General features: G+C 41.1%; 1 protein-coding gene across 1 annotated transcript in view; it reads right to left on the minus strand.

Annotated features, from left to right (window-relative positions):
- The window catches only part of STAC (SH3 and cysteine rich domain), a 378751-nt gene that overhangs the window by 112149 nt on the left and 241704 nt on the right, over positions 1-24898 (minus strand). The window contains exon 6 of the mRNA XM_077491753.1: positions 5678-5756. Coding sequence (XP_077347879.1) covers positions 5678-5756 — 79 coding nt within the window. The remainder of the gene's footprint in view (positions 1-5677; positions 5757-24898) is intronic.

The raw sequence follows: 24898 nt of genomic DNA on the forward strand, positions 1-24898 counted from the left end.
GAAGAGGAATGCCGGCGGTGGGACTTAGACGAATCACTTCCTCGGTGAGAACTCCGGCATTGAGTAGACCTAGAAGGGCTGAAAAAGGGAGAAACCAGCAGTGTTAGCGGAACATCCCCTAATGTTCCACTGTCGTCCCCCCCCCCCCCCCCGGCAGGTAACCCAAAAAAAGTACCTGCTACAAGAGGGCTGGCCACTAGCAGGAGGTGAGGCATCCAAGGGATCCATCAGGGCTGGAAATAAAACAGCCCCAATTAAACACAGAGAACAGCTAGGATAAGCAAAAGATAAACGGACCTTTCCCCATAGACACATACCTAATGCTGAAGAAATCAGGGCTCAGGAATGGCACTGCAGGCTTTACAAGCATCCCAGAGGCTCAGCAAGCTGTTCTCTGTTTTTAAAACTACCGCCTTAATGACGTCACGAATTACGCCATGAAAACGCTAGTGCGCATGCGTGAAGCCCGCAGCGCGCATGCGCCAACCAAGCCTCGTCCTCGTGCCGGTCTCGTGCATGCACAGAACGACCGAGCGGCGAACGAGGACATAGCTGGGCGGCTGGAACGCAAGGAAACCAGCCGCCCAGCTTGCCAGATACACCGCAGAACGATGTATGGGGGACACAAGAGACGCAAAGCAAGAAAACAAAAACATACAGAAAACGACATAGAATGGCTGCCATGGACAAACATAAAGCTCACCACTCCTGTACACGGACACCAGCCGAGGTAGGTCCCCAAACACATGCCGGACTTCTGGGGGGGGGGGCGATAGTCACCTGCTAGTAGCTAGGCTCACGACTAACACACGGCTTCACCTGTCAGTGACCAGGCATACACCTCTTCAGCGCCTCTTCCATATGCCCCTTTTCCATACTCCGCTAGTAGCTAGAGCTTATTGGAAATATGTGAATCCAAGTCGCTCGGCCGGTCCATATCACAGAAAAAAATGTCTTCAGTGTAAAAAGACACATGCTAGGTCCTATGGAGGAGGACAAAAAAAGAGCACGGCCTTTGGCAGGGAGCAAAGATTTATGGGAGTATCGTCCTATAGGGTAATGGAGGCGGGACTAAACCCACATGTTGGCTGCCATGGAGTCTGTCAGGAAAATATGTTTAAAACAACTTTCAAGTCTTACAAGTACAATGAAAGCGAAAAAACACAGATCACGAAAAATATATGTCTATTCAGTATAAAAATAAAAATAAAAAATGAAAAATACTCAGTAATAAAACTATTGAAAAATTAAAAATGAAAAGCAATAGAAATTAAAAAATGAAAAAAATGGAAATTAAAAAATATGTATATATATATATAGTCAGGGCCAGAAACCACACAAGTGACATATATTTGTCAGGTGCAAACAACGGGGGGACTTCATTGGAGTGTGCCCATCCACAATGTTCATCATAGAGTCCTCCAATGGAAAAAAACAAAAAGGCCACCCGTCGTTACCACTGTAGGATAAACAATATTAGTCGTCCACGGTCTGTGTGCCGAGTATGAGCAGAGGGACGAGCGGAGGGACGAGCGGAGGAACAGCGTGCGCTCCAAGCTGCGTTCCACTCAGCTCGCCAGACCGGAAGTAACGTGGTGTGCGTGGCTACATCGTACGTGTTTCGTCTTCGCTGAAGACATCCATGACGAAATGCGTACAACGTAGCCACGTAGACCGTGGACGATTAATATTGTTTATCCTACAGTGGTAATGACGGGTGGCCTTTTTGTTTTTTTGGAGGACTCTATGATGAACATTGTGGATGGGCACACTCCAATGAAGACCCCCGTTGTTTGCACCTGACAAATATATGTCACTTGTGTGGTTTCTGGCCCTGACTATATCTATATATATATATATATATATATATATATATATATATATGCATATTTTTTCATTTCCGTTTTTTTCATTTTTTAATTTCTATTGCTTTTCATTTTTCATTTTTCAATAGTTTTATTACTGAGTATTTTTCATTTTTTATTTTTATTTTTATTTTTATACTGAATAGACATATATTTTTTGTGATCTATGTTTTTTCGCTTTCATTGTACTTGTAAGACTTGAAAGTTGTTTTAAACATATTTTTTATATACATATACCGGGTACCGGTCTATAATAAATAAAGCTAATCATTGAATTTAAGTTTTTTGGTGACATTGAGTTACTACACTATGGGATATATTTTTCCATCTCCCTGAGAACACACTGAGAACATTGAGAACACACTGGCCTGTAATCAAAGGCTCTACTGCAGCACCTTGTACATCAGAGGAAGAAGATAAGGTGGACGTTTGGGCTGACGAGTTTTTGCAGCTTGAGACAGATACGCACACCTGCCCCCTGTGAGCATAGGGATTCAGTGAGTGGGGACCTGAGGGGGGTGAGCACAGAAGTCACAGAATTATCTGCATGAGCACCAGTCACTTTAAAGATCTACTTGCTTGAAGATTTATAGTATATACAACTATTATTGCCAAGTGGACTTATTCCTCAAGGACTCTATATGAGAGTTACAGACTTAATGCACATATAGTGCTTATTTTACATGTAATTTGAGGTTATTGTATTTTTGCACCTCTTGTAATCCTTTGTACTTTTTAGGATTTTTTCACATTTTTGTGTATTTTTTGTATATTTTACACTTTTCACTTTTTTTGCATCTTTTGGATTTATTTGCATTTTTTTTATTTTTTGGTTCGATCCGTATCGGCTAAACACTATTATTATTTTTTGGCTTTATCACATATTATATCATTTCCTGTTTTTGTCTCTTCATTTTGGTTACATATGTGGTACACTTACCCTAGTTTTTGCACTATTGCATATAATTTGCACATGCTCTTATTTGCACATTATTTAATCTCTTGTATTTGCACATTAGGTCTCCCTCAGTGGACTATACTTGTAGGTGTACACATACCACATATTGTATAAGTACCTAGGTGGTATATGATACTGTGGTGTAGATTCTTTGTGAAGTTGGCCCAGTGCCCTCAATTAAGATAGGGCCCTTCACAATTCATACGGCTGAATGTTGATAAGTGTCACTATCTAACTATATAGTTTTTTATTTCTTATTTTGATTACTTCTTCATATTGGTGTTTTTTGAGCTTGGTTCTATATTCGGTTCCTAATGGGTGGTAGATATTGATCATGGCCTTATATGTGATATTACATTTAGCCTGACCTCCTTATCTTCATATAGTATACCCAGAGTTGAATGCTGGCATATACATTAAGTAGAGAGCAGCAGATAACCCATCTAGGCCTGAGAACATAGAATTTTAATATAGGGTACCCCCATATTGGCTCATATATATATGGTGTGACCACCTTTTCTTGTTTGTTCTTTGTCACTGAAATGTGGCATTTTTTTCTCCTCTCTCTTATTTATGGAATATTAGTAACTAGGAGCTAACAATAACCTAGATTATTCTAGCTATCTAGGATTTATCTGCCTACAAATACATCCATTACAGGTAGCGCCTGGGTCCCTCATTATATATTTTTTACATAGATATATATATATTTATACCTATCTATCTATCTATCTATCTATCTATCTATCTATCTATCTATCTATCTATATATATATATATATATATATATATATATATATATATATATATATATATATATATATTTATTTATTTATTTTTGTGAGAAGCTTATGTGTAGATGCCCAAGCGTAGCATTTTTTTTTTTTTTTTTATCACAATAAAGTTTATTAAAGAGAATGAGGACTCAGACGCTCCCCAATTTGTCTTTTGAGGGTTTTCCATGGACAATTTTATTAAAACAAACTAAAAACAAAAAACAGTGAGGGTTTGGAGTTTTTTCAGCAGTCCACAGCAAACAAGCAATACTAGTATTCTGACTTGGTCTTACAGCGCTAATGCTGTGGCTTTCAACTTATGCCCTTGTCTGTTCTTCCAGGCAGGAGGAACCTACTGTGCACACATGCATTTCCGGCTTCATCTCTTGCAGCCATATGGACTCCTGAGGAGGGTGGACCCCTTCTTGTCCACACCTGGGGTCTCTTAACCTGAATAGATAAGGACACTGGGTGGCACTTAACCCTTATCACACTATGACAGTGTGTTTTACTGTCAATAACTTTTGTTTTTAAAAAGAAAACTGATGAGACACTTATTGAAGTAACATAAAATGTAAGTGAACATGCTGGCTTGTCCCTCCATCCACTGGGAACCATGTTTCTTTATAGGAATTCCAAAACACACCCACCACAGACATGGATTTAAATGTTAGTGATGTATACTTCTAGGGACCCTGTGAGGTGCTGTCTTGATTCTGTCTGCGGTTCACTTTACAAAATCATCTTAACTAGTTATTTAACCACTTTCAGACCGGACCAATTTGCTGGTCAAAGACCAGACCACTTTTTGCGATTCGGCACTGCGTCGCTTTAACTGACAATTGCGCGGTCGTGCGATGTGGCTCCCAAACAAAATTGATGTCCTTTTTTTCCCACAAATAGAGCTTTCTTTTGGTGGTATTTGATCACCCCTGCGGTTTTTATTTTTTGCGCTATAAACAAAAATAGAGCGACAATTTTGAAAAAACGCATTATTTTTTACTTTTTGTTATAATAAATATCCCCCAAAAATATATAAAAAAACATTTTTTCCCCTCAGTTTAGGCCGATACGTATTCTTCTACATATTTTTGGTAAAAAAAATTGCAATAAGCGATTATTGATTGGTTTGCGCAAAAGTTATAGCGTTTACAAAATAGGGATAGTTTTATAGCATTTTTATTAATAATTTTTTATTATTTTTTTTTACTAGTAATGGCGGCGATCAGCGATTTTTATTGTGACTGCGACATTGTGGGGCACCCATCGGACATTTTTGACACATTTTTGGGACCATTGTCATTTATACAGTAATCACTGCTATATAAATGCAGTGATTCCTGTGTAAATGACACTGGCAGTGAAGGGGTTAACCAGTGGGTGGCAGTGTAGGGGTTAAGTGTTCCTAGGGGTGTGTTACTAACTGTGGGGGGGTTGGGCTTTCATTTAGTGAACACTGATCTCTGCTCCAATCACATGGAGCAGAGATCAGCGTCACTAGTTGCTAGGCAGAATGGAGAAATGTTGTTTACAACGGCACTTCTCCATTCGGCCGCTCCATGAGACGATCGCGGGGATGCCCGTGGCGATGCCCGCGGCGATCGAGTCCGCGGGTCCCGCGACCGGACTCACGGGGGTCCCGCCGGCGGCGCGCTCCCGATGGCAGGGCGGCAAATTTAAAGGGACGTACATGTACGCCCATTTGCCTGCCCGTGCCATTCTGTTGACGTACATCGTCGCGCGCTGGTCGGCAAGTGGTTAAAATGCCTGAAATGTATGCTTGAAGCCCTAGACATGTCTATGTTGTAATAGGCAAAAGTCTTAATATATAACCATATTTCTTCCTGAACATGAGAATTCAGTCATTTATGCCTATAATACCTTCTAATTATAAATGCATATGCAAAATGTTTGCTTATGATACATCCCCAATACTATTTAAACTTGATTATACCCCTTCAGAAAATGTGGAAGCAATGAAGGTCATTGTGAATTATTGGATATAATTATTTTTGCAGTATGTTTTAATTATTATTAGTAAGTTTCAGAATAACATTGATCATGCAGAAAAAACTCACCACTATCACTTCTTTGTCTATTTACATCCAATAAATATGAACTATCTCCTTCTTCTGGTACATCTGCCAGATCTGCAGTCTGTAAAATATTACAGAAAAAAACACAAACGCGTTTTAACACATATACAAATGCACAGACAAACATCAATCTATCTAAAAATAAATAGAAGTAAATAGAAGAAAATTAAAGTAAGGTCACAAATGTAAATTTTATTTTGCATCATTTTAAATAAAAAAATTAAAAAATTTTAATTACTCATATAAAACTAGGTACAGATAATTCTTTAATGTAGTATTGCTCATGTTAGCAAATAAGAAGTTTCATGGTCCTGTGAAATTAATCTTTTCTGTTAGAGGACCACTGAGACCTGTTAATTGCTGAACAAAAATAGCTAATCTGACCTTAGACTGAAACACCACCTGGGGCTGATGCAGTATTTTTACCTGCATATCGTTTGTTTTGCCCTCATAGTGCAGGATAGGATACGCTACTAATTCAGGCTCTGGTAAGGGCGTGACTAGATTGTAGATTTTTTGATAGCCAAATCTACAGTGATTTATAAAAAAATAACACAAACTATATGTTGTAGACCATAGCGACCAGTTAGTAATCTTGTTTACTTTTTTTTCCCTGCAAAATAGGAGGAGAAACCTGATTACATGCTATTGGTACAACTCCAATTTTGGCCCATGATTTGCTTTCTTTAGTTAATCACCTCCTAAGAAACAGGCAGATCAGTGTAAATTTAGGGTTAAATGTATATTTGTGACTAAGGGTTGGTTCACACCAGATGCAATACTGTGTGCTTTCTATTCTGCATCAAAAATGCATGCACAGTGTGTTACATGTATTCCAATAGTGCTAGTTCACATTTGTGCAGTGCATTTCAGTGCAGTCAAAAACTAGAATTTACCAGACTGGGGAAGGGATGGGCACAACTCTCAGCTGTGTGCTGAAAAACAAAGCCATCTCGCAATCAGGCTGCTAGGTGGATTGGAATCCTGACATTATTGTCAGAATCCTTCTTTTCCCTGTTAGCTGATAGTGAGCAATAGTCTACTATCAGCTGACTCTGAGACAGAGAAGAACAAAAGTAAATGTATTTCTGTGACCCACAGAAGAAGTATGCTCAGGAAAGCTTAGGTCATACCTCTCTTTTAAGTTCCCTCTCCCCAATAGTAAACTGTTCCATGGTGCAATGTTTAATAAAGGCAAGGGAAATCATTAACCTGTACCCAGGAGTGTGTGGCCAGTGTGGCATGAGATAGGAGGTGATTCCTGGCTGCTCTGTATCCTGGCCATCATCCAAATATCACTGCCATCATGCCTACCTGCTCTTCAGACATTCAGCCTGCTTCCCCAACATCTCTGCTACCTGTGCCTGGAGCCAACTCCTTGCCACAATGTCCAGATGAGGACAGAACAGCCAAAGGGCCCTGGACCCTCCCGGCCAAGATGACGGTCTCAATGCCTCAATGCAGCACAATGCCTCTTTGCCAGGACCTCACCCAAGGATCCCTCACTCCCATCCCAGGGAGAAATGGCCAGCCCTGACTTGTTTTTTTCGATTCTGCAGACTTCAATGTCTCCCTCCTGCAGCTGCCTGAGCAGGATGCTTCCTCTCCTGTAAGTACATAATCCATTGTAGTTAACATGGGGCTGACTGTACAGCATGATAGCGCTCAGCCTGAACCCACATTAAGAGATATACTGCTTACTGTTACCACTTGCAACTCCTCTATAGTTGAGTTTGCCGGAGAAGTTAAGGGTCTAAAATGGAAATATCTCCGGTGTGGCAGAATATGCAGAAACTAAAGGAGCACATTTTAGCATTGGAAGGTTGTGTTTAGTAATATGAAAGAATGGAAACCTTTGCAGAGGGATGTTCCATATGTTCAATTAATAGCCTCTACTAATGTTGCTCGATTGAAACACATGGAAAATCGCCTCCGCAGGAATAACCTGTACCCAAACTGCACTAACAGTTTTCTCCAGCATCATTATTGTGCAACATTATGCAGACCAAAAAAATGATATGTAAGACAAGTCCCTTGTACTGGATGTCTAGAGCACCAAAAAAATACTAAATATCAGGATGACACAAACAAAGCCATTACACACCAGAATTATATGAAAACAACACTATTAGGTTTGAACATGAAATAGGAATCCAAGAATGGAAACAAAAAACATCATATGCCTAGGGATAAAAAGTAAAAAATCTCTAGCCAGAGGTAATACAGGCAAAAAAAGTAGCAGTAGACACCAAGATGTTATGAACACATAAAATATAGGAGTAAGAGCACAAAGAAGAGGCTACAGGAACATGGACACAAAACAAAAGAAGCTAGTGTTACTAGGAGGCTTTTTTTGCCAGAAAATTAGGACATCATGGAAAACACTTTAAAAAGTCTCAATGACTGCACAACATAAACAAATAACAATACACCCTCCAGCTAGGTGTGTTCCTTATCATGTTGGAATACTGCCCAGTCTCCGAAGGGAGGTGATCATGCTCTGCTTCAGTGTGTCACAGTACAAGTTGGCATTCATTGTTTCCTCAATGAACTGTAGCTCCCCAGTGCCGACAGCACTCCTGCAGCCCCAGACCATGACCCTTCCACCACCATGCTTGACTGTAGGCAGGACACTTGTCTTTGTACTCCCCACCTGGTTGCCGCCAAATGCTGGACACCATTTGAACCAAATAAGTTTATCTTGGTCTCATCAGACCACAGTAATCCATGTCCTTAGTCTGCTTGTCTTCAGCAAATTGTTTGTGGGCTTTCTTGTGCATCAACTTTAGAAGAGCTTCTTTATGGGATGACAGCCATGCAGACCAATGTGATGCAGTGTGCAGTGTGCAGTGTGCAGTGTATTATCTAAGCACTGAGAGGCTGATCTCCACCCCTTCAACCTCTGCAGCAACGCTGGCAACACTCATATGTCTATTTCCCAAAAACCTCTCGATTTGACGCTAAGCAAGTGCACTCAACTTCTTTGGTCGACCATGACGAGACCTGTTCTGAGTGGAACCTGTCCTGTTAAACCTCTGTATGGTCTTGACCACCATGCTGCAGCTCAGTTTCTGGGTCCTGGCAATCTTCTTATAGCCTAGGACATCTTTACGTAGAGCAACAATTATTTTTTGCAGATCCTCAGAGAGTTCTATGAGGTGCCATGTTGAACTTCCAGTTACCAGCATGAGAGAGTGAGAGCGATGACACAAAATTGAACACACCTGCTCCCCATTCACACCTGAGACCTTGTAACCGTAATGAGTCACATGACATCGGTGAGGGAAAATGGCTAATTTGGCCCAATTTAGGCATTTTCACTTCGGAATGTACTCACTTTTGTTGCCAGCGGATTAGATAGTAATGGCTGTTTGAGTTATTTTGAGGGGACAGCAGTTTTACACTGTTATGCAAGCTGTACACTCACTACTTTATATTGTAGCAAAGTGTAATTTCTTCAGTGTTGTCACATGAAAAGATATAACAACATATTTACAAAAATGCGTGGGGTGTACTCACTTTTGTGGGATACTGTGTGTGTTTATATATTATATGCAGGTGTGAAAAAATGCTGTGAAGAATGCTTTCAGAAATACGAATTTCTATTTCTGAAAGAATACTTTCAGAAATAGAAGTGTTAATTGATTTTAAAAAACCTTAACAAAGTGGAAAGTAAATGAACAGAAGGGAAATTCAAATCAAAATCAATATTTAGGATGACCACCTTTTGCCTTCAAAACAGCATCAATTCTTCTAGGTACAATTGCAAACAGTTTTTGAAGTAACTCGGCAGGCAGGTTGTTGCAAACATCTTGCAGAACTAACCACAGATCTTTTGTAGATGTAGGCTGCCTCATAGTTAGTCTGGTTGAAAAAAGACACAAGTGCATTTAGTTCAACCAATAAAAGGGGAAAAAAAGAAATACATTCCTATCCTTAAATCCTCCTGTTTCTCTGTTTTGTTAATTTATTTACACTTCTATCTCTGAAGGCATTCTTAATTTACAGCATTTTTTCACACCTGCCTTTAACTTTTTGACAGTACTGTATATACAAAAAAAAAAAAAAAAATATATATATATATATATATGTATATATATATATATATATATATATATATATATATATATATATATATATATATATATATATATATATATATACACACACACATACTGTATCCTTCAGTGTAGGTTCACACTGTAGCGATGTCAGACATCGCATGTGATTTGCACCTGCACTGCGGTGTTGATCACATGCAATGCCTGTGCAGTGCGAGTTCAGCCATACAGTTGTATAGCAGTTCACACATATGTTTTTCAACTATGCGCAAATAAAATTCAACGACATATTTAGCTGTTAACCTGGAGTTCAGCATTACCGTCATATAAGAAAAACTTTATTTTCTTTCTCTAACTCAGTTCACCATTTCAAATGATTGGCATATTTTGGTTATTCAATAATCGAAATGCCTGAATCTTGGCTGACCTAATGAATATATAAAAGTGACGGAAAGAAATGAAACACATGCGCATTCACTATTTCATAGCATGGTTATACAACTAATACTAATTGAGTAAGATTCTGACTAATATCTACATGCTATCTAGCATCTATAACATTTATGTTTGTAAATTAATTAGTTTTATGACACATCAGACTAATGATGAGTGTCTTCGCCAGTTTAAATGTTTCTAGGGATCCATGACAGATGGCGTATTTGAAAAAAAGTAATGGAGATGAATACCACCTGCTCATGACATTCTTGTTTTGATAAAAAGCTACAGTTTCAAAACAGTGGAATGTTGACAGCGCATTAATGAGTCACTATCATTTATCATTCTACCGCCTAATGCATGACTATCACAGTTATATTATATAAGGTCAGGACTTTATTAATAATCAGTAAAAGTAATCATTCGCTGAGTCAAGTTTTCTCCAACTTATAAATTAAATACAGAATTAGAAATAAAGTATAAAGAAAATACAAGTTATGCCTTTAGCATCAAATATCTCTGCATGTTAAAAAGTGAACCTATATTGTAATTCTTTTTGTGTTCTCGTTACTTTGATAATCAGCCAGAGATTACTCTTAATCAGTTCAACGCTAATGAAAGATTAATACCATTTATTTAACTTAAAGTGTAAAGAACCCCAAGTCATCAAAAGCTGTCAATACATGCTATATTAATACAGTGATACCTTGGTTCACGAACGCTTTTGTTCACGAACAACTCGGTTCACGAACAGAAGAGTTCACAAAAATTTGCTTCAGTTAGCGAAATTCGCTTCGGTTCACAAACACGAGCCGCGGCCATCTTCTCTGCTCTGACACCTGCTTGTAACTTCCTGTAGGGGAGATTGCGGTTAAAGAGAGACACTGAAAGTGTATTGTGAAGACACTTACAGTATTGAGAAGCTTTTTTTGTGTGATTTTTTTATCACGCACTGTACTGTACATTCCTGTGCACACTTACTGTAAACTCTTTTCTGTTTTTTTTTTTTTAATCACATACTGTACTGTACTGGACATCCAGTCTGGCTCCAAAGAAAATTCAGAGCAAGCATGGTGGTAAGAACAATGAGCGGAGCAGTAATGAAATTGACAAGACTGTTTAGAGCAAGCATGCTGTTGAAAAGAAGGTCCAGAGCGGTAATGCAGTGGAATGAATGTGTTTGTTCGTGTGCTCTCTCTTCATACTGTACTGCACTGTACTTTGTTTCATATTTGTGTGGTTCAAAACAAAAAAAAAGTTCATAATGGATTAAACTGATTTACATTGAACCCTATAGGACCAATTTGGTTTGTGACCAGTCGTTTCACGAATTAAGTTCTTGAACCGAGGTATCACTGTAGTGTAGTGATGGCGAACCTTGGCACCCCAGATGTTTTGGAACTACATTTCCCATGATGCTCATGCCTCTCTGCAGTGTTGCTGAGCATCATGGGAAATGTAGTTCCAAAACATCTGGGGTGCCAAGGTTCGCCATCACTGCTGTAGTGTGTTAATACTCACTCATCTGAGCATTCGTTTTTGGTTGATCTTGATGTTCACTTTCCCTCCCACCTTGTCTGTGTCCTTGCTGTAGACCATCTGTTGTCATCTACTGAGCATGTCCCAGTTTCAGCTCCCTTTTAAGCCACATATTTGCTTCTTTTTCTTATTTGTGCAGGCCATGTGATTATAGTCACACACATGGGTGTATACGCAGTGATAAATAACACACCCCTCCTTCCTTCTCTATGGTCTCATATTGCTAAACTCTATGGGGGCGGGATGTAAGATGGTGATTGATGGAGGCTTCACCTCCCGACGCATACACACCATAGGTATAGGCTGGAGGGGTGATTGACAGAACCTCCTCCAAATATCTTCATAGTGCAAGCTATTGTTAGTCAACTTAAACTCCACTTATATCATGCTATTGCAAAAAAATATAAACATTTTGAAATATAAATTAGTATGAAGCTTTAAAACACGTTATTACTATTATTTATTTGAATACTCTATTGGGAAAGCTGTTTTTATATCATGCGTTTGGCACAGCACCAATTAAAGCTGAGCAGACATTTGATATTTTCAACTTTTTGTTATAAAAAAATGTAATAAACTAAATTTTAGTCATACATTTAGGCCAAAATGTATTCGGCCACATGTCTTTGGTTAAAAAAAAATGTCAATAAGAGTATATTTATTGGTTTGCGCAAAAGTTATAGCGTCTACAAACTAGGGTACATTTTCTGTAATTTACTACAGCTTTAAGTATATAACTGCCTATATAACTATCACATTTCTTGAGGTGCTAAAATGGCAGGGCAGTACAACCCCCCCCCCCCCATGACCTCATTTTGGAAAGTAGACACCCCAAGGATATTGCTGAGAGGCATGTTGAGCCTATTGAATATTTTATTTTTTTGTCACAAGTGATTGGAAAATGACAAAAAAAGAAAGAAAATTACACAAAGTTGTCACTAAATTATATATTGCTCACACATGGCATGGTTATATGTGGAATTACACCCCAAAATACATTCTACTGCTTCTCCTGAGTACAGGGATACCTCATCTGTGAGACTTTTTTGGAAGCCTAGCCACGTACAGGACCCCGAAAACCAATCACCGTTTCAGGATTTCTAAGGGTGTAAATTTTTGATTTCACTCCTCACTATCTATCACAGTTTCGAAGGCCATAAAATGCCAAGATAGCACAACACCCCCCCCCCCCCCCAAATTACCCCATTTTGGAAATTACACACCCCAAGCTATTTGATGGGAGGTATGTTTAGTCCATGGAATATTATATATTTTGCCACAAGTTACGGGAAAATGTATTATTTTTTTTGCACAAAGTTGTCACCAAATGATTTATTGCTCAAATAAGTCATGATTATATGTGAAATTACACCTCAAAATACATTCTGCTGCTTCTCCTCAGTACGAGGATACCACATGTGTGAGACTTTTTGGGAGCCTAGCTGTATATAGGACCCTAAAAACCAAGTACCACCTTCAGGCCTTCTAAGGGTGTAAAATGGTTTTATCACTTCCTCACTACCTATCACAGTTTTGGAGGCCATAAAATGACAATATAGCACAACCCCCCCCCCCCCCCCCAAATGACCCCATTTTGGAAAGAAAACATTTCAAGCTATTTGCTGAGAGGCATGTCGAGTCCATGGAAGATTTTATATTTTGCCACAAGTTTTGGGGAAAATTATTATTATTATACAACGTTGTCGCTAAATGATATATTGTTCAAACATGGCATGGTTATATGTGGAATTACACCCCAAAATACATTCTGCTGCTTCTCCTGAGTACAGGGATGCCACATGTGTGGAACCTTTTGGCAGTCTAACCGAGTACAGGATCCCGAAACCAATCACCGCCTTTAGGCTTTCTAGGGGTGTAAAATGGTGAGTTCACTTCACTTCACTTCACTTCCACATGTTTGATTTCACTCCTCACTGCCTATCACAGTTTCGGAGGCCATGAAATGCCCAGATAGCACAACCCCCCCCCCCCCTCAAATGACACCATTCTGGAAAGTAGACACCCCAAGCTATCTGCATTATCTATTTGCAGATCTCACTTTTTGTCATAAAGTTTGGAAAATGTAAAAAAGAAAAAAAAATTATTTTCTTTCTTAATTGAAATTTTCTTAATTTTCTTAATTTTCAAAAATAAATGAGATCTGCAAAATACTCACCGTGCCTCTTAGCATACCTTGGGGTTTCTACTGTCCAAAAGGGGGCATTTGGGGGGGGTTGTGCTATCTGTACATTTCAGGGTCCCTTTTTGGGGTCCTGTACGTGGCTAGGCTCCCAAAAAGACTCACACATGTGGAATCTCCATACTCAGGAGAAGCAGCAGAATGTATTTTGGGGTGTAATTCCACATATAGCCATGCCATGTTTGAACAATATATCATTTAGTGACAGAAAAAAAAATGAATGTTCCCGCAACTTGTGGCAAAATATAAAATATTCCATAGACTCAACATGCCTCTCATCAAATAGCTTGGGGTGTCTACTTTCCAAAATTGCAGTAGAATGCATTTTGGGGTGTATGTTTGAACAATATTTAATTTAGTGACAACTTTGTGCAAAAAATAAAAAAAGTGTAATTTTCCCACAAACTTGTGACAAGATATAAAATATTCCATGGACTCAACATGCCAGGGGTCATTTGGGGGGGGGGGGGGGGTGAACTGTCCTAGCATTTTATGCACAACATTTAGAAGCTTATGTCAAACATCACCAAGTCTTCTAACCACTTGAAGACAAAGCCCTTTTTGACACTTTTTGTTTACATGAAATTTTTTCTTTTTTTAGCAAGAAAATTACTTTGAACCCACAAACATTATATATATATATATATATATATATATATATATATATATATATATATATATATATAATTTATTTTTTTATTTAAAGCAAAGGCCCTACAAATTAAAATGATGGGTGTTGCAATTTTTTTTCACACAGTAGCGATTTTTACATTTTTGGGGAAAAAAAACACACTTTTTTTCCTTTTAATGCACTAAAACACACTATATTGCCCAAATGTTTGATGAAATAAAAAATGAAGAACATCATTGATGTTTTAGGCAGAATCTAAAACACACAAAAAAAGTACAGTTTTATCTTGGAATTTGTTCTTTTAAATCAAGTTTTAAAGTAATTTGAAAGCCAAATTTTGAAGATGCACAGTGTGTCAACATGTGCTATCTGCCATCACGGGATATCAATGTATGTGTTTTTGTGGGTGCAACCCCTTCCTCGCAACTCTATAAAAGCGCTATAAAAAAATCTAGCTAAACTGCGTCACCCGCGACACTTATACAGTGAACACAGGTGACAGGGGGTAATTAAGGGGTTAAACCTTTATTGGGGGGTTAGGGGGGTCCCTAGACCTATCTGGGGCTAATACTAATTGCACTGATTTGTGTCACTAATGACACCAGTACAGCGATCAAAAAAAAAATATTTGATTGCTGTACTGGGTGACACAGTGACAGGTGATGAAGGGGTTAACTGGGGGGTGATCGGGGTGTGAATTGTGTGCCTACATGACCTGGTGTCAGTGTAGTGTTGTGCAACTCACTCTGGGGTGTCTTCTCTCCTTGGTCTGGAACGGAAAAGACCGACATGAGAAGAGATGACATCACTTCCCCTGTCAGTGTTTATACTTAAACGACAGGGGAAGGCTCTCATTTGTCAGGAGCGATCACCAGGTCCAGGCCAAATATCATTCCTGATCGATTCCAATGGTCACCGCCGGTGGGGGGGGGGGGCACGCGCACGATGTATAGCTACGACACTTCGCACAGCCAGACCAACCTGCCACAGTATAACTGCAGCAGCTGGTCTGGGAATCGGTTAACAGAAATATGCTGACATTTGGCCCGCGTGTACAGAAGCCGGCCAAGCACCTGACTTCTGTCGAATGGGCATGCTGATAAAACTGCAGCCAATCGGCATCTGATCGGTGCTCACAACCAATTGCTGCGAATGTTGACTGGTGTGTTCTGACTAGGGGGTGGGCTCAGCAGTCCCCCTGTCAAAACACAAGTGCTCAGCAGGGAGATCACTGTACTAATATAGCATATTTAGTACAGCACGTTCCTCCTGAGTTCCTCAGTTTTTTTCATTCAGCCCACTGTGCTGAACAAAGAAAAAAATAACTCATAATCTGTACCCTGTAAAACACACGCATGGCTCTTTTTTTTAAATAAAATGTAAAACTAACAGACTCTGACATCCACACAAGCAAGGTGGATTCAGGAATCCCCACCACTCAGGCATTGTATTCTGACAGTGGGGACTAGTGATGGACGAACTTCCGACGGGACGTTTCGCGAACGCGAAACGCGAACGGACACAAACGTTCGCGAAAACGACCGTTCGCCGCGGGCTCCATTGACTTCAATGGGAGGCGAATTTCGCAAACCTTTAGGTCGAATTTGCGGCCACGGGGTAATTATTAGGGGGTAGCACGTAGTCCCACCACCTGGACAATAGCATAATACATGTATGAGGTGAATTTGGGATCGATAACTACAAGCATTTTTTTTTTATTTGGGAAATTGTTCTGACAATTCAGACTATGGAGCTAATGAAGGCAATGGAGGAGAGGGAAGGTCAGGGACCAGGGTAGGCAAACAAGAGGGTGCAGGAGATACAGAGCACTGACAGCAGCACCGTAATACAGAGCACTGACATCAGCACCGTGACATACAGCGCTGACAGCAGCTCCGTGACATACAGCGCTGACAGCAGCTCCGTGACATACAGCGCTGACAGCAGCTCCGTGACATACAGCGCTGACAGCAGCTCCGTGACATACAGCGCTGACAGCAGCTCCGTGACATACAGCGCTGACAGCAGCACCGTGACATACAGCGCTGACAGCAGCTCCGTGACATACAGCGCTGACAGCAGCTCCGTGACATACAGCGCTGACAGCAGCTCCGTGACATACAGCACTGACAGCAGCTCCGTGACATACAGCGCTGACAGCAGCTCCGTGACATACAGCGCTGACAGCAGCACCGTGACATACAGCGCTGACAGCAGCTCCGTGACATACAGCGCTGACAGCAGCTCCGTGACATACAGCGCTGACAGCAGCACCGTAAGCAGCCCCAGGAGGAAGTCAGCACAGCACAGGGATGGTGTGATCCCCTCATAATAAGAACCCCCAGGAGGAAGTCAGCACAGCACAGGGATGGTGGGAGCCCCTCATAATAAGAACACCCAGGAGGAAGTCAGCACAGCACAGGGATGGTGGGAACCCCTCATAATAAGCAGCCCCAGTAGAAATATGACACCGCTCAACCTCTTCAAAGAGGAGGGTAGGGGCATATAGTACGGTGTGCTTTTTTGGGTCAGGGAAGTGAGCCAAATGAATTAAGAAGGTCTGTGTGCTTGATTCCAAAAATTGTTTATAGACATATACATGGTCTACTGATCACATGTGTTGAATTCCTCCGAGATCCATGCCTCATTCATTTTTAGAAATGTGAGGTAGTTAACACTGTCGTGAGCTAGGCGAGTACGCTTATCGGTCACAATCCCCCCTGCTGCGCTGAACGTCCTTTCGGACAGGACACTGGATGAGGGGCAAGCCAACAGTTCGATTGCAAATTGGGCAAGCTCTGGCCAGAGGTCAAGCCTGCCCACCCAGTAGTCTAGGGGTTCATCACTCCTCAGAGCGTCCACATCGGCCGTTAACCCAATGTAGTCGGACACCTGACGGTCTAGGCGTTCCCTGATGCTGGATCCGGATGACACCTGTCGATGGGTCGGCTGAAAGAATGACCTCATATCCGAAGTCACCAACACATCTTCAAACCGGCCTCTTCTTGCAGGCGCTGTTGGATTGGTACCCGCAAATCCTTCTCTGGGAGTGGGAATTGCTCCTCTGCCAGCGCACGCAAAAGCAGAATGCAGCATTTCTCGAAGCAAGGCCTGGAAGTGCTGCATTCTGACAGCCCTCTGCGACGGCGGTAACATTTCCGCCATTTTGTGTTTGTACCGGGGATCTAAGTACGTTGCCACCCAGTACTGGTCCTTGACCCTCATGCTTTTTATACGGGGGTCCCTATTAAAACACTGGAGCATGAAGGCCCCCATTTGCACTCAAGCGGAAGGTATGTGGTGGTGGTGGTGTTGTTGGTGGTAGTGTCTTTGGGGGTGCACATAGCAGAGAGTGAAGAAGAGGGTGCAGATCGAGAGGATGAGGAGGGTGCAGAAGAATAAGGCTGAGTGAGCCACTCAACCAAGTCTGGTGCGTCCTTTAAAGTAATTGAACGCACCTTCTGCAACTTCCCACTTTGGCTCAAGGCTGTTGCTCCTGCCCTACCCCTACCACCCCTGCGGAAGGGCCTGCCTCTTCCTCTGCCTGTCATTTTTTAAATCACCCTGTGACAAAACTCTTAGTCCCTATACCGCTGAAGGACTGCTGCAGTATAGGGCAGCGGTCAGCAGTAGTGCACGTCAACCCTATGTATTGTGGACCGATAGCGGTCCTTACAGAACAGCAGACTGTAACGCACTCAGGCCTATGTACCGTAGCACCCTATACCAAGTTACCAGTCCTTATAAGAACTTTTGTGGACCAAGCAGGTTGTGTGTTAGTGATTAGCAGACTGTACGTCAGTCCCTATACCAATGAAGGACTGCTGCAGTATAGGGCAGCGGTCAGCAGTAGTGCACGGCAACCCTATGTATTGTGGACCGATAGCGGTCCTTACAGAACAGCAGACTGTACTGCACTCAGGCCTATGTACCGTAGCACCCTATACCAAGTTACCAGTCCTTATAAAAACTTTTGTGGACCAAGCAGGTTGTGTGTTAGTGTTTAGCAGACTGTGCGTCAGTCCCTATACCGCTGAAGGACTGCTGCAGTATAGGGCAGCGGTCAGCAGTAGTGCACGGCAACCCTATGTATTGTGGACCGATAGCGGTCCTTACAGAACAGCAGACTGTAACGCACTCAGGCCTATGTACCGTAGCACCCTATACCAAGTTACCAGTCCTTATAAGAACTTTTGTGGACCAAGCAGGTTGTGTGTTAGTGATTAGCAGACTGTACGTCAGTCCCTATACCAATGAAGGACTGCTGCAGTATAGGGCAGCGGTCAGCAGTAGTGCACGGCAACCCTATGTATTGTGGACCGATAGCGGTCCTTACAGAACAGCAGACTGTACTGCACTCAGGCCTATGTACCGTAGCACCCTATACCAAGTTACCAGTCCTTATAAGAACTTTTGTGGACCAAGCAGGTTGTGTATTAGTGTTTAGCAGACTGTGCGTCAGTCCCTATACCGCTGAAGGACTGCTGCAGTATAGGGCAGCGGTCAGCAGTAGTGCACGGCAACCCTATGTATTGTGGACCGATAGCAGTCCTTACAGAACAGCAGACTGTACTGCACTCAGGCCTATGTACCGTAGCACCCTATACCAAGTTACCAGTCCTTATAAAAACTTTTGTGGACCAAGCAGGTTGTGTGTTAGTGTTTAGCAGACTGTGCGTCAGTCCCTATACCGCTGAAGGACTGCTGCAGTATAGGGCAGCGGTCAGCAGTAGTGCACGTCAACCCTATGTATTGTGGACCGATAGCGGTCCTTACAGAACAGCAGACTGTAACGCACTCAGGCCTATGTACCGTAGCACCCTATACCAAGTTACCAGTCCTTATAAGAACTTTTGTGGACCAAGCAGGTTGTGTATTAGTGTTTAGCAGACTGTGCGTCAGTCCCTATACCGCTGAAGGACTGCTGCAGTATAGGGCAGCGGTCAGCAGTAGTGCACGGCAACCCTATGTATTGTGGACCGATAGCGGTCCTTACAGAACAGCAGACTGTACCGCACCCAAGCCTATGTACCGTAGCACCCTAGACAGACCAAGTTACCAGTCCTGATAAAGAGCTTTGTGGAACAAGTGAGTTGTGAATGATTAGCAGACTGCAGCAGAAGGGCAGCAGTCAAGTATAATATTCTTTCTATATTTGGAAGAAAGAATATTATACGTGTACAAGCCTATTACCGTACCACTGATACCAGTCCTGAAAAGAACCTTTGTGGAACTAATAGTAACAGCAAGTCTTTAAAATTATCCTCACTGCCTGACACACTGCTTCCTGCCTGTCCCTATACAAATTGGCAAAAAAGAGTAGGCTGGAACGATTAGCTGGAATAGCTCTTTTGTGGACCTGATAGTAACAGCTAATGATGATGATGATGATGATGATGAAGAAAGACTAATCTGGCTGAGCTGTCCCTAAAATAGCAGCATACAGCGCTCTGTCCCTTTATCTAAACTGACAAAAGAAACTCAGGCTGCTGACCTAACACCTATACCAGTCCTGAAAAGAACTTTTGTGTACCAAATAGCTAGCGTTTTCTCTGTCCCTACTCCACACAGGATCCTTTCCCTACAGTGACAGAAGAAAGAATGTAAAATGGCCACCGGATCGGGTGTATTTATAGGTTAGGGGGAATGTCCAAGTGTCCATGAGCTGTCATGTCTCAATTGGTTGTCCTGTAACACATGATAAACGTGTCACGAAAGGTTAAAGTTCTTGTATACATTAAACACGTAAGTCCGCCGGGGCGAACGACGGAAAAAGGCGTTCGAACCCGCGGACGGCGAAAGTCGGAAATTCGCCGCGAAACGACCGCCGGGCGAAACGTTCGTCCATCACTAGTGGGGACTTTCCACTGCAGATTGGCTGCAAGCCACTGATCAAAGGAGGTTTTCCAACAAGTCCTTTCATCAGAAGTTGACCTAATGATGATTCCTGCTGAGGCAGCCAAATTTAGATCCGTTATTACCAGTTTGAAAATTAGAAAGGTAAAGATTAAAAAAGTTAGAGTTACTGCACACTTGAAAGAGGTTTCTTCCCTCACTTATTTTTCCAGTGACCACTTGAAAAGTGAGAGTATTTTTCAAAAAATAAACATTGTCCAAAATAACCACAATGTGGACTGATGACAACCCAGATAGCGAGCAAATGAGCTGCAAGTTTGAAAATGACCTACCAGAAGAACATATCACCTTTAAAGTGTATTTCCACTTTTTGCATATGCAGTCAATTTTGAGAAAGCCCCCTTATATGTTTGTTATATACTCCCATTCATACAACACACCTAAAATATTTCAAAAAACATTTCTCACTTTTCTAGTTGCCTCTTTAGAGCAGGTTTATATATCAGACCCTATAGGAAGCTTATATTGTTCAGAATAGCTTGACATGTGCAATTAAGGTATAGAGTTAGGAATAGATTGGTTTAAAAGTATATTAACATACAATGTGCCACTCAAGCTTCTGGTTCTTTATCATTGTCTTAAGCCAGCCATACATAGATCAAAATTCAACTGGTTCACCAGGGACTGTCTGAATTTCAATCCATGTTTTGGCAAGGAGGTTGTACAGAAGTCAATTTACCGATTGATTTCTGTACAACCACCCCATTGGATTTTTCCTGCTCAATCAGTGCTGCAGGCTATGAGAGTTATTTTTTACTAGCAACTACCGTGTTTCCCCCAAAAATAAGACCTACCCAGAAAATTATACCTAGCACTATTTTCCAGGAGGGCTGCAATATAAGCCCTACCCTGAAAATAAGCCCTAGTTTGAAGTGCTTCTGTGCTTTTCAGGGAAACACGGTATAATCCTCTGTTACGGCAGTGTGCTGTGTGTGTGTGTGTCTCTGATCTACTGGCTGTTGGCAGGGGATCCCACCCGCCCTCCCTGAAGTGTTCAGAGCAGAGAACACAGCTTGGGGCAGGCGATGAAAATGCTGGGTGTCCGCGGGAGATCTCGGCCCCCCTCCCTGCAGTGTTCAGAACAAAGAAGATGGCTTGGGGCAGGGGATGGAAGTGCTAGGTGTCAGCAGAGGATATTGGCCCCCCTCTCTGCAGTGTTCAGAGCAGAGAAGACAGCTTGGGGCAGGTGATAGAATCGCCGGGTGTCGGCGGGGATCTAGACCCTCCTCCCTGCAGTGTTCAGAGCAGAGAAGACATCTCGGGGAAGGCAATGGAAGTGCAGAGTGGCGATATACGGCAGGGGTGTTTGCACAGTTGTATTGCAGCAGCACCTTTTGCATTATATGATCCTTTTACTGGTATGTTCCTGCATGGCAAGCCCTACCCCAAAAATTAGCCCTAGTGTGTTTTTGGTGTCTTAAATGGATATAAGACCCGGGTTTATTTATGGGGAAACACGGTATTTACTACCTGTTAAGAATATGTAAATATTTGAATGTCCATAACCTGTTCACAGATTTACTTTAAATGACATCTAATCAGAAACAAAATATGACTTTATATGGGCAGAATTAAAGATAAGGCCAACCTATAGAGGACCTTCACCCTCTATATCAACTTCCTCCCTCTACACCTCTCCTCCCCACATCTAAATGAATCAGGTAGTGTTTGTTTTTTCATTAAAGGAATGACGTGCATAGTGCTCACTAGGCCTCCTGAGATAAGTGGCGTGCATATTTAGTCATTCATTCAGAAGTAGGAGGGGGTTGGGCCTAACGGCATGCCATCGCAAGACCCGAATGGCTGACCCTAGGAGAGCTAGCGGACCTCTCGATGACATCACAAGTAGGATAGCGGCACGGGACACAGAGGTGTCTGTTGATAGAAAGATATCAGTGGGATAACGCTGGATCTGGTGGCTAAGTGAGTATCTAGAACACCCCCAGGTAAGCGGTGACAGAGAAAAATCAAATGGGGGGAGGCCGAAGGTTCTCAGATGAAAGAAAGGGCAGTATAAGTTCTGGTACTTGGTTCACAGACCACAAAAATATTAGTGAGAAACCTAAAGGTATAACATGAAAAAGATTGTACTAAAGAAATTGACAGAGTCTATCAAAGATAGGAGAAAAAAAAAAGATTTTATTTGTAAAAGTAATACTGCATTTATTTATTATAACATACTCAACAATATAAAAAAACACATTCCAGTGGAAGTTTCAGCAAAAAAGTTAATTTCATTCTAAGACTGAATGGAGCAGAGTAAGAACCTGGGTAAGGTTTTTATCCCAAATTTGGGGAAATCTCATCCAACTTCCTGTTTAAATTACATTGCTAAAGGGAAAGCTCCAACAGTTGAATCCAGACAGCAATACAAACGCATAGCGGATGACTTACTAAATGCAAACAGACTGTTTACTCTGCAAGGGAAAGTACATTTTGCAATGGAATTTTCCCCAGAGATTAGTGAATGAAGTGAAACTCTGCTGAATTCCATATTCCAACTGTGTGAAAACAAAAATCTTTCTTCCCCTCATATCTAAAGCTTCACATGAATTTGTACCTGTAGATCCACTTTACCTTTAGTAAGTTTGTAGTTAAATATTTTATAAAATTGTATAAAGAATGCAGTTGTATTACTGCTGTAGTCTGTAAATGCTCCAACAGTTTTGTTTTAAGGTGTAAACTTAAAATTGTGTTTTTATGCCTGCCATACATGTTGTGCAAATATTGCAAATAGCTTTCTCAGATGCAGCAGATTTGACTGTATCTCTCAAACTTTTAGTGGCCTAGTTGGGTGTTCTTGTTTTAATTTTGTTAAGGAGATAGTAGGAGTAAATATGAGAGCGATTTGTCGATATTGATGTGCACAAAGGGATAGCATTTTCCACCATAACAACCTTTTCTCATATTTTCTCATATGAAAGTTGTCAACAACCCATAAAAGGACCAATTATTGACAAAGAAGTGTAAAAATGTTCTTCTCTGTATAGTGACATTATAATTTATAAATAGTGCAATTGCATTTTGTTTTTAATATATTCTTTTCTTTAGAGTGACTCTGAATATGGAATCTTTTATTGTAACCCTTTTACCATTATACCAAGAACTTTTTTCTTAATTAGTCTTCATAATGAAGGCAGATGGCCTAAAGAACTGGATATTTGAGGTGAACACAGACATTGGTAAAATATAGTTGTGCTCAAGTTTACATACCCTGGTTGAATTTATGATTTCTTGGCCATTTTTCAGAGAATATGAATGATAACACAAAACAACTTTTCTTTCACTCATGGTTAGTGTTTGGCTGAAGCCATCTATTATCAATCAACTGTGTTTACTCTTTTTAAATCATAATGGCAACAGAAACTACCCAAATGACCCTGATCAAAAGTTTACATACCCCAGTTCTTAATACCGTGTATTGCCCCCTTTAACATCAATGACAGCTTGAAGTCTTTTGGGGTATTTGTGGGTGAGGCTCTTTATCTTCTCAGTTGGTAAAGCTGCCCATTCCTCTTGGCAAAAATCCTCCAGTTCCTGTAAATTCGTTGGCTGTCTTGCATGAACTGCACGTTTGAGATCTCCCCAGAGTGGCTCAATGATATTGAGGTCAGGAGACTGAGTTGAAGAAAACACAAAGCAGCGCTCAGTGGGAATAGCATAAAAACATATTCGTCTTTAAATAAGTAACAAAATGAATACATGTATTGCACTAAAAGTCAAATAAGTAAACATGCAGGTTTGAGACACCATCCCCCTTTCATATACCGGGATTCCTATACCATCCACCTAGAGTTGGGATAGCTCTCTTCACGATCTATCTTGAAGCCGAGTGGTTGATGTTAACCCCCTCTCATCTGGACCCAGTAGTTGTATCATTGATTAATTAATACCAGTATCTCATTTAAATATATGCTTTTATGACTGTCTTTGCAACCATCCGCAAGTATTTATACTACTATTGACTGTTGCTGCAGTTTTTTGCTTATTTGACTTTTAGTGCAATAAATGTATTCATTTTGTTACTTATTTAAAGACTAATACGCTTTTATACTATTCCCACTGAGCGCTGCTTTTTGTTTTCTGCATTCTGTTGTCCATTTTTCCAGTGGTTGGTAGCTGCACTGGGTTTTAGTTCATTTTATATTTTCCAGGTTGCACATGCCAATGCATACGACTGATAGATTGTAGTGCTATTAGGAACTGTATATATGTTTGCTATTTGAAGGAGACTGAGATGGCCACTCCAGAACCTTCACTTTATTCTGCTGTAGCCAATGACAATTCGACTTGGTCTTGTGTTTTGGATCATTGTCATGCTGGAATGTCCAAGTATGTCTCATATGCAGCTTACTGGCTGATGAATGCAAATTTTCCTCCACTGTTTTTTGATAACATACTGCATTCACCTTGCCATCAAT

The sequence above is a fragment of the Lithobates pipiens genome, unplaced genomic scaffold (assembly GCF_037356315.1).
Source record: "Lithobates pipiens isolate NorthernLeopardFrog02 unplaced genomic scaffold, aLitPip1_a1.2 Scaffold_19, whole genome shotgun sequence".
NCBI lineage: Eukaryota > Metazoa > Chordata > Amphibia > Anura > Ranidae > Lithobates > Lithobates pipiens.